This window comes from Haematobia irritans, chromosome 5 (genome assembly GCF_050003625.1).
Source record: "Haematobia irritans isolate KBUSLIRL chromosome 5, ASM5000362v1, whole genome shotgun sequence".
NCBI classification, from domain to species: Eukaryota; Metazoa; Arthropoda; class Insecta; order Diptera; family Muscidae; genus Haematobia; species Haematobia irritans.
This window is the reverse complement of record NC_134401.1, coordinates 150,597,576-150,609,708: the sequence shown is the minus strand read 5'-3', so window position 1 is coordinate 150,609,708 and position 12,133 is coordinate 150,597,576. Positions and strand designations below refer to the sequence as shown.

General features: G+C 31.5%; 1 protein-coding gene across 1 annotated transcript in view; it reads right to left on the bottom strand.

Moving 5' to 3' along the window:
* Window positions 1-12,133, bottom strand: part of 5-HT1A (5-hydroxytryptamine (serotonin) receptor 1A) — a 747,640-nt gene that overhangs the window by 368,494 nt on the left and 367,013 nt on the right. Inside the window, exon 5 of the mRNA XM_075312823.1 lies at window positions 5,142-5,275. Within this exon, the coding sequence (XP_075168938.1) occupies window positions 5,142-5,275 (134 nt within the window). The remainder of the gene's footprint in view (window positions 1-5,141; window positions 5,276-12,133) is intronic.

The window sequence follows — 12,133 nt, the reverse complement described above, 5'->3', positions numbered from 1 at the left end:
GATATTACAGGAGATTACCTTGTGCTAAATTTGAGTAAATTCGGTTTATAAATGAGGCCACTACGGTCAAAAAGTTATAAGGGGCAAATTTTTGAAAATTGGGCGCTACATATATATGAGAGCTATATTTAAATCTGAACCGATTTGGATGATATTTTGCACATATAGTCAGTACTATAGAACATTATAGTAAGCCAAATTTGAGTATGATCGGTAGATAAATAAGGGTTTTATGGCCAAATTTCTCAAAATCGGGCGATACATATATATGGGAGCTATAGCTAAATCTGAACCGGTTTCGACGATTTTTTGCAAATATAGTAAGTGTTATAGAAAATTAGATTTGTCCAATTTTAAGTCAGATCGGTTGATAAATAAGGGACTTATGGCCAAATTTGGGAAAATCGGGCGATACATATATATGGGAGCTATATCTAATTCTGAACCGATTTCAATGAAATTTGGCAGACTTAAAGGTCGGTCTATTGGATTACTTTGTGGCAAATTTGACGCCGATCGGTTAGTAAATGAACGCAATCTGACTTCATTTATCGAAATCGGGCGATACATATATATGGGAGCTATATCTAAATTTGATCCGATTTTTACCAAATTCAATAGCGGTCGTCCTCGTACCAAAAAAAAACGCCACATAAAACATTTTATCAAAATCGGTTAATAATTGCGACCGGAATTCTGCGACCAACAAATACATGGACGGACGGACACCAAGCGCTAGATCGACTCAGGAGGTGATGGCGAGTCAATTGGTATATATTTTATGGGGTCTAAAGTCAATATTTCTGGTAGGCACATTTTTTGGCAGCTCAAAGTTATTATACCCGGAATCTTAAATACCCACAACCATGATTCAAATATAATAGTTTCTTTTGAAAATTTCAAGGGGGGTTTGATGACAGATATTTTCCCAAGGATATCAGTTCAACCAGTACGCTTCCCAGTACGAGTTTTAGAGGAATCATAAACATCTCTTGTAAGTGTGGAAGAAAATGATGAAATAACGCCTTGATTTGAAATCTAAAATCTGTAGTTCTAGTTCTAGAATCTAGACCCAAAATCGGAGGACCAGTTTATAACGGAGCTATATCAAAAACTGTAGCGATACACAATATATTCGACACACCTCTTCATGTTCCTAGAATACCTCTAGATTTCCAATTTCAGGCAAATGTATCCAAGTTGCTACTACGGATTCTAGAGGCCCAGGAAGTAAAATCGGGAGATCGGTCTATATGGGGGCTATATAAAAACATGGTCCGATACTCACCATTTTCGGCACTCCTCTTTATGGCCCTAGAATACCCCTAAATTTCCAATTTCAGGCAAATTGAATAAAAACTACGGATTCTAGAAGCCCAGGAAGTAAAATCGGGAGATCGGTCTATATGGGGGCTATATCAAAATATGGACCGATACTCACCATTTTCGCCACTCCTCTTTATGGTCCTAAACTACCTCTAAATTTCAAATTTCAGGCAAATTGAATAAAAACTACGAATTCTAGAAGCCCAGGAAGTAAAATCGGGAGATCGGTCTATATGGGGGCTATATCAAAATATGGACCGATACTCACCATTTTCGGCACACTTCTTCATGGTCCAAGAATACCTCTAAATTTCCAATTTCAGTCAAATTGGATAAAAACTACGGATTCTAGAAGCCCAGGAAGTAAAATCGGGAGACCGGTCTATATGGGGGCTATACCAACACATGGACCCATACTCACGATTTTCAGCACTCCTCTTTATGGCCCTAGAATACCTCTAAATTTCAAATTTCAGACAAATTGGATAAAAACTACGGATTCTAGAAGTCCAAGAAGTAAAATCGGGAGATCGGTCTATATGGGGGCTATATAAAAACATTGACCGATACTCACCATTTTCGCCACACCTTTTTATGGTCCTAAAATACCTCTAGATTTCCAATTACAGACAAATTGGATAAAACTACGGATTTCAAAGCCCAAGAAGTAAAATTGGGAGATCGGTCTATATGGGGGCTATACCAACACATAGACCGATACTCACCATTTTCGGCACACCTCTTTATGGTCCAAGAATACCTAAAGATTTCCAATTTCAGACAAATTGGATAAAAACTACGGATTTCAAAGCCCAAGAAGTAAAATCGAGTGATCGGTCTATATGGGGGCTATATCAACATAAGGACCGATACTCACCATTTTCGGCACACCTCTTTATGGCCCTAGAATACCTCTAAATTTCCAATTTCAGGCAAATTGGATAAAAACTACGGATTCTAGATGCCCAGGAAGTAAAATCGGGAGATCGGTCTATATGGGGGCTATATAAAAACATAGACCAATACTCACCATTTTCGGCACACTAATTTACGGTCCAAGAATACCTCTAGATTTCCAATTTCATGCAAATTGGATAAAAACTAAGGATTCTAGGAGCCCAGGAAGTAAAATCGGGAGATCGGTCTATATGGGGGCTGTATCAAAACATGGTCCGATATTCACCATTTTCGCCTTTCCTCTTTATGGTCCTATCCAATTTCAGGCAAATTGGGTAAAAACTACGGATTCTAGAAGCCCAGGAAGTAAAATCGGGAGATCGGTCTATATGGGGGCTGTATCAAAACATGGTCCGATATTCACCATTTTCGGCACTCCTCTTTATGGTCCTAGAATACCTCTAAATTTCCAATTTCAGGCAAATTGGGTAAAAACTACGGATTCTAGAAGCCCAAGAAGTAAAATCGGGAGATCGGTCTATATGGGGGCTGTATCAAAACATGGTCCGATATTCACCATTTTCGGCACTCCTCTTTATGGTCCAAGAATACCTCTAGATTTCCAATTTCGGGCAAATTGGATAAAAACTACGGATTCTAGAAGCCCAGGAAATAAAATTGGGAGATCGGTCTATATGGGGGCTATATAAAAACATGGTCCGCTATTCACCATTTTTGGCACACCTCTTTATGGTCCTAAAATACCTTTAGATTCCCAATTTCAGGCAAATTGGATAAAAACTACGGTATCTATAAGCCCAAGGCCCCAAATCGGGTGATCGATTTATATGGGAGCTATATCAAAACCTGAACCGATATAGCCCATCTTCGAACTTGGCCTGCGTGAAGACAAAAGACGAATCTGTATCAAATTTCAGAATGATAGCTCCTTTATTGAAGATTGTAACGTGATTACAACAGACAGACGGACATGCTTATATCGTCTTAGAATTTCTCCCTTATCAAGAATATAAAGGGTGGTTAAATTGTAAGGGCCGATATTGAATTTGAACCACACCTAAACGCCAAGCTTTTTTCCGAATTTTATTTGACATTTCTCTATTTCAGACTTACTCAATTTGAACCATGGAGAGATACACAATCCAACTACGTGTTAAATGGTTCCAAGAAATGGCAACAGTGGATGATCAATTTTCGAAGAAAATCCTCTTGAGTGATGAGGCACATTTTCACCTCAGTGGATTCGTCAATAAACAGAATTACCGCATTTGGCGAATGAGAAGAGTGATTGTCGAAAACCAATGCACCCACAAAGACCGGCCTCATTTTGGAAAAAATGTCAGGCAGTTACTGTGAATGGTGTTCGCTATCGTGAGATGATAACGAACTTTTTATGGCCCGAATTGGAAGATATGGATGTGGACGATATGTGGTTTCAGCAGGACGGTGGCACTTGCCACACTGCTAACGAAACAATGGCTCTGTTGCGCAACAAATTCAATGGCCGTGTTATCTCACGTAATGGCGATGTCAATTGGCCGCCAAGATCATGAGATTTGACATAGAGGTGTGCACGTGAGTAATAGTTTACTCACGCTCACGCACACTCACGACTGAAAAATCATACTCACGCACGTTATTTTTTTGTAGGACTCACGCACACTCACGAAAAGAAAATTTGTACTCACGCACACTCACGCACGAAAACGTCGTGACTCATGAAAAAAATACGATTTTACACATGCACGTGAGTAATAGTTTACTCACGCTCACGCACACTCACGACTGAAAAATCATACTCACGCACACTCACGCACGATATTTTTTTGTAGGACTCACGCTCACGCACACTCACGAAAAGAAAATTTGTACTCACGCACACTCACGCACGTAAACGTCGTGACTCATGAAAAATACCGTGACTCACGAAAAATATCGTGACTCACGAAAAATATCGTGACTCACGAATAATTTTATGATTAATTTACCTTACCGAAGTGTCTGAAAACATGAGCATTATTAAAATCGAGAGTGTTATTAAACTCTTAACATCCCAGGTGTCACTAAAATTTTAATTGAATTTAACTCTTAAGCGTTTTATGTTGGAGAGCAGGAATATTTTCGTGAGTGTAATTCTTTACTCACGCACACTCACGAAGATATTATTTTCGTGACTCACGCTCACGCACGACAATTTGGTTTGTTAATCACGCTCACGCACACTCACGCTATTGTCATGAGCGTGACTCACGACTCACGCACGAATCACGAAAATGTTCGTGAGTCACGACAATTTCGTGTCACGTGCACACGTCTAATTTGACACCATTAGACTTTTTTCTTTGGGGTTATTTGAAAGAAAAGGTGTACGTCGATAAGCCAGCAACAATTCAGGAGCTAAAGGATAAGATAATTCGGCACATTAACGGCATAGAACCTCCATTATACCTCAGCGTCATCGAAAATTTGGACCATCGGATGAAGGTGTGCCACCGAGGTCGCGGCGCCCATTTGGCCGATATTTTGTTCCATACATAATTGAGTAATACCAATATATAATAATAAAATAAAATTACAATAATTTCCTAAATAGTTTGTGTTTTATTCAAAATCAACATCGGCCCTTGAAATTTTTACCACCCTTTATATACTTTATATAGTCGGAAATAGATACTTCGATGTGTTACAAACGGAATGACAAACTTATTGTACCCCCATCACCATTCGATGATGGTGGGTGTAAAAATTAAATGTCGCTTTATTGATTCCGACTACAATCTCTAATGCAATCGTCAATTTGCTGCCCAAAATCGCAATTGTGCTATTGCCCAGGAAGCAAAGGTAACCATTTCATGTAAACCAAATCAATGCATAACAATGCGAATAGTTGTACTTACCTCATAAACTGCTCCCAATGGCATGACAAGGCATGCTACGAAGAGATCTGCAACGGCCAAGGATGCTACCAAGTAATTAGCAACATTCTGCAAATGTCGTTCCAGAATGATGGCGGCTATCACAAAAACATTGCCTGTTGCCGGGTAGAAGAAGAAGAAGAACAACAAGCATATCCATAAAAATGTACACAAACATATATATACGCACACACGCATAAGCGTTCACCAATGCAATGAGTTCACCAGATAGTCGAAGAAAGACAGTTGCATGCCATATACACACCATCGTACAACAAGTTGTGAGAATGTGCAATACGATTTTCATTTATTCATTTGAGAGAGAATGAGACATGGTCGGCGTATGTTTGGTGAATCGTAGATTTGTGTATGCATGTGTGTGTGTGCGAGTGTGCATGGCATATTTTTGAGTACATTCGTAATTGTTCATTCAAGCATTTGCCCATGGACAGACATTGAGAAAGTTATCATTTGGCAGCAGAGCATGATGTTGATGGCAACATTGACAATGTGAAAGACGAACACACACACGCACACAGAGCAATAGCATTTGTCCGGATTGGGGCAATGTGTGAAAAATATGTTTGGGTAATAATTCAGTGGTAATAGTACGATGTGGTAGCATTGAGATTCGTAAGTTGAGCAGGTGGTGGTGGCGAATCAGATGGGCCCCCAAAGCCAGTATTAAAAGCAGAGTTCGGTTTATAGAATGCATGACGTCAACATAAATACCATGATAGTGTGTGCGCGTGTGTATGTTTGTTGTTATTTATACAGTTGTATATGTTTCAGCAGCAGTTTTGTTAAAGCAATGCAGTTGTTCATATCATAGTCGGCATCATTGTCGTTGACAAACATACATGACGAAGATGTTGCCAAAGGACATTTACCCACACAAACACACCCATACACGCAAGCATTCGAGAATGATAATTGAAGTTTTGTTTTAATAAAGTCATCATGCAATCAACAGATGCCATAGAAAAGTATGGTCATACACAAGCAGATAGAATACGAACATAAAGCACATCCGGAATGTTTGTAATGTTGATGACCAAAAAAGAGAAGAGAAAACACACAAATTAAGGCAATGAGAAACATTATTTATTTATTTATTTATTTTTTGTTGTTTTTCATTATAAAAATATGTATGAAATAAATGTCATTGAAATATAAAAGTCATCTTTGTATAGAAGATAATCTCTTTAATGTGCTTGACATTTACTCTATTTTCCAAATCAATGAACTTTACAAGTTTTTGTCACCATAAAGAATTTAATTTGGGAAAATTCCCTAGAAGGTTATGGGTGGAAGACAAATTAAAATTATAAATTTTCTAACATTTATACTTTAGTTATACAATATTATTTGATAGAAAAAGATCAGCTTCTATAACTATATATTAAAATTATATATGTTACAATGTTTCCTGAACAAAGAAAATTGAGCATTTGATTAAATTTTCTAAAAAGAAAATGCCAGATACCAATCTATACATGCCTAACTATAGAAGTTTCATCATTTCCATAACGGGGGATATGATTTATATTAGATACTAGCGTAACCCGGCCCGCTTCGCTGCGCCTTCCGAAACGTATTTTAGGAACATTTTAACTTAGTCAACCATATCCATCGTGCTGAAAACAAATTCGAAAAGATTTGAATTCTTTCAAACCAATCGGACTACTTGCTTTTTCGTTTATAGGTAAAAATACGGCGAATATGCATATTTATGTTAAAACGGTTCGTCTTAAAAAATGTCGGGGAGAGGGTGTACCCTGTATTCAAGTAGTTGGACAATCTTCTATATTTCTTGTGAATTTTAAGTGTGGTTTGTCAAGGAAAGGTATCCTCCTCCTCAACATATCTGAATATTAAGCACTGTATTATAATAGCATACAAAGTTTACTGTTTCCCATCCAATAAATCGGAAAAAGCAAAAGTAGTAAAAAATTTTACCACATTAAGATTTGCTAAAATGTGTGAAAATGAAGCACCCTCTACGTTGGCTTCCAATTTCATGTAAATTTAAGATCTTTACTAAAAAGAAGCCTGGCGGAAGCCTGGGGAAAAATCTTAAAATTATGTACCGAGTTCCCATTTACGGATAACCCTCTTTCAATTTTCTCTTTCCCCAATCAGATTTAGAAAAATCATATACTAATTTAAAAATCATGTATAAATTTAATCACCTCCTCCCACGTTCCCTGTAAATTTCAAGTAGATCGGCGATGTTTAAATTTTGCTCTATTGTTTTAAAGGGACGTCACTTTCCCCGATACAATATCGACAAACCCCATAGTGAATAGCACTCATAACCTTCCCTGAAAGTTCTTGAAACTTTCCTTCAAGTATGGGGCAAGGAAGGTTGCCACTTCGTTCATAAACTTCCCCCACTGCCTATGTAAATTTCAAGAAAACTTAAGAATTGTTGTTTTTTTTTGCAGTTTTAGAGGAGGACCTCCTCCCCGACCAAATATCGAAAAGTGATGAAGCGTATCTTTTGTAAACGTCCCAGAAAATGTCAAGCAAATTATAAGCCTAAAGGGGCGACCTCTCTTTCATTCAAATATCAGGTATCAACTATTAATATCGTAACCTCTCCCCAGTCCTCTGTAAATTTCAAGTAACTCGGTAAAGTTTAATTATTTCACTGTATGTACTTAAGAGAAGCGGATGTCTCCCTATGCCCTTTTCTTTTTATTAAAAAATGAGGAACCTGATATAAATTTCATAACCTCACCCATTTTTACCGTAAAATTTTAGTCGGGGAAGGATGTCTCCCTATGCCCTTTTCTTTTTATTAAAAAATCAGGAACCTGATATAAATTTCATAACCTCAGCCATTTTTTCCGTAAAATTTCAGTCGGGGAAGTTTAGTTTTGTTTTCACTGTAATTTTGAAAAAAGTCGGGCAAAGGGGTGGACCACGTCCCCGACCAAATACCGAAAAATAGTGTAGCGGATTTTTGTCTAGATGCCAACCCCAACATTCAATGAAAATTTCAAGCAAATCGCATAATTTTGTTCCAAGTTTCTAAAAGTAGGGCAAGGGGTAGGTCCCCCTCCCCGTCCACATATGAAATCATCAGGTACCCCATATTAATTCCATAACCTCACCGTATGTTCTCTGTAAATCTCAGAAAATTTAGAGAATTTTAGTTTTTTACTGTACTTTAAAAAAAGTCGAACAAAGGGGTGGTCCCCCTCCGCCACCAAATATCGAAATATAAAGTAGCGGATCTTTATCTAGATGCCAACCTCAACCTTCAATGAAAATTTCAAGCAAATCGGTCAACTTTGGTTCAATTTTCAAAAAGTCCGACAAAGGGTAGGTCCCCCTCCTCGACCAGGTGTCAAAAAATAAGGTACCCTATTTTCACCACATGAACGCCCCCTACGATCTCTGAAAGTTTCAAGTAAATCGGTTCAGCCGTTTCGGAGCCAACTCGGAACATACAAACAAATAAACAAACATAGATTGAATTTTATATATATAGATTTTGTCAAAATTTTATTTCTATAGCAAATTCTGTCAAAATTTTATTTCTATAGAAATTTTGTCAAATTTTATTTCTATAGAAAATTTTGTTAAAATTTTATTTCTATAGAAAATGTTGTCAAAATTATATTTCTACAAAAAATTTTGCCAAAATTTTAATTCTATGGAAAATATTATCAAAATTTTATTTCTATAGAAAATGTTGTCAAAATTTTATTTCTATAGAAAGTTTTATCAAAATTTTATAAAATTTTGTCAAAATTTTATTTCGATTGAAAATTTTGTCAACATTTTATTTCTATAGAAAATTTTGTCACAATTTTATTTCTATAGAAAATTTTGTCAAAATTTTATTTCTATAAAAAATGTTGTGAAAAATTTATTTGTTTAGTAAATTTTGTCAAAATTTTATTTCTATAGAAAATTTTATCAAAATTTTATTTCTATAGAAAATTTTATCACAGTTTTATTTCTATAGAAAATTTTGTAAAAATGTTATTTCTATAGAATATTTTGTCAATATGTTATTTCTATAGAAAATACCGTCAATTTTAATTCTATAGAAAATTTTCTCAGAACTTTAATTCTATAGAAGAAATTTTTTTCAAAATTTTATTTCTATAGAAAATATTATCAAAATTTTATTTCTATAGAAAATTTTCTCAAAATTTTATTTCTGTAAATAATTTTCTCAAAATTTTACTTCACTAGAAAATTTTGTCAAAATTATATTTTTATAGAAAATTTTGTCAAAATTTTATTTTTATAAAAAATTTTGTCAACATTTTTTTAGAAAATTTAGCCAAATTTAATTTCTACAGAAAATTTTGCCAAATTATATTTCTATAGGAAATTATGTCAAAAAATTCTATAGAAAATTTTGTCAATATTTTATTTCTACAGAAAATTTTGTCAATATTTTATTTCTATAGAAAATTTATGCTATATGTTATTTCTATTGAACATTTTGTCAAAACCTTATTTCTATAGAAAATTTTGTGAAATTTAAATTCTATAGAAAATTTTGTTAAAATTTTATTTCTACAGAAAATTTATGTAATATGTTATATGTTATTTCTATTGAACATTTTGTCAAAATCTTATTTCTATAGAAAATGTTGTCAAAATTTTAATTCTATAGAAAATTTTGTTAAAATTTTATTTATCTATGGCAAATATTGTCAATTTTTTTTTCTATAGAAAAATTAGTTAAAATTTTTTTCTATAGAAAATTGTATCAACATTTTATTTCTATATAAAATTTTCTCAAAATTTTATTTCGGTAGAAAATTTTCTCAAAATTTTACTTCTCTAGAAAATTTTGTCAAAAATATAGTTTTATAGAAAATTTTGTCAATATTTTATTTTTATAAATAATTTTGTCAACATTTTTTTTAGAAAATTTTGCCAAATTTTATTTCTTCAGAAAATTTTGTCAAAATTAAATTTCTATAGGAAATTTTGTCAAAAAATTCTATAGAAAATTTTGTCAATATTTTATTTCTACAGAAAATTTTGACAAAATTTTATTTCTATAGAAAATTTATGTAATATGTTATATGTTATTTCTATTGAACATTGTGTCAAAATCTTATTTCTATAGAAGTTTTTTTCAAAATTTTAATTCTATAGAAGATTTTGTTAAAATTTTTTATCAAAATTTTATTTCTATAGAAAATTTTATCACAGTTTTATTTCTATAGAAAATTTTGTAAAAATGTTATTTCTATAGAATATTTTGTCAATATGTTATTTCTATAGAAAATACCGTCAATTTTAATTCTATAGAAAATTTTCTCAGAACTTTAATTCTATAGAAGAAAATTTTTTCAAAATTTTATTTCTATAGAAAATATTATCAAAATTTTATTTCTATAGAAAATTTTCTCAAAATTTTATTTCTGTAAATAATTTTCTCAAAATTTTACTTCACTAGAAAATTTTGTCAAAATTATATTTTTATAGAAAATTTTGTCAAAATTTTATTTTTATAAAAAATTTTGTCAACATTTTTTTAGAAAATTTAGCCAAATTTAATTTCTACAGAAAATTTTGCCAAATTATATTTCTATAGGAAATTATGTCAAAAAATTCTATAGAAAATTTTGTCAATATTTTATTTATACAGAAAATTTTGTCAATATTTTATTTCTATAGAAAATTTATGCTATATGTTATTTCTATTGAACATTTTGTCAAAACCTTATTTCTATAGAAAATTTTGTGAAATTTAAATTCTATAGAAAATTTTGTTAACATTTTATTTCTATGGTAAATATTATCAAAATTTTTTTTCTATAGAAAAATTAGTCAAAATTTTATTTCTATAAAAAATTTTGTCAACATTTTAATTCTATAGAAAATTTTTTTTTATATAAAATTTTGTCACAATTGTTATTTCTGTAGAAAATTTTGTAAAAATATTATTCCTATGGAAATTTTTGTCACAATTTTATTTCTATAGAAAATTTTGTCAAACATTTATTTCTATAGAAAATTTTGTCAAAATTTTATTTCTATAGAAAATTTTGTCAAAATTTTATTTTCTATAGAAAATTTTGTTAAATTTTTATTTCTATGGAAAATATTATCAAAATTTTATTTCTATAGAAAATTTTGTCAAAATTTTATTTCTATAGAAAATGTTATAAAAATTTTATTTCTATAGAAAATTTTGTGAAAATTTTATTTCCTTAGAAAAGTTTGTCAAAATTTTATTTCTATAGAAAATTTTGTAAAAATTTTATTTCGATAGAACATTTTGTCCAAATTTTATTTCTATAGAAAAGTTTGTCAAAATTTTTATTCTATAGAGAGTTTTATCAAAATTTTATTTCTATAGAATATTTTGTCAAAATTTTATTTCTATAGAAAATGTTGTCGAAATTTTATTTCTACAGAAAATTTATGTAATATGTTATATGTTATTTCTATTGAACATTTTGTCAAAATCTTATTTCTATAGAAAATTTTGTCAAAATTTTAATTCTATAGAAAATTTTGTTAAAATTTTATTTATCTATGGAAAATATTGTCAATTTTTTTTTCTATAGAAAAATTAGTTAAAATTTTTTTCTATAGAAAATTGTATCAACATTTTATTTCTATATAAAATTTTCTCAAAATTTTATTTCGGTAGAAAATTTTCTCAAAATTTTACTTCTCTAGAAAATTTTGTCAAAAATATAGTTTTATAGAAAATTTTGTCAATATTTTATTTTTATAAATAATTTTGTCAACATTTTTTTTTAGAAAATTTTGCCAAATTTTATTTCTTCAGAAAATTTTGTCAAAATTAAATTTCTATAGGAAATTTTGTCAAAAAATTCTATAGAAAATTTTGTCAATATTTTATTTCTACAGAAAATTTTGACAAAATTTTATTTCTATAGAAAATTTATGTAATATGTTATATGTTATTTCTATTGAACATTGTGTCAAAATCTTATTTCTATAGAAATTTTTTTCAAAAT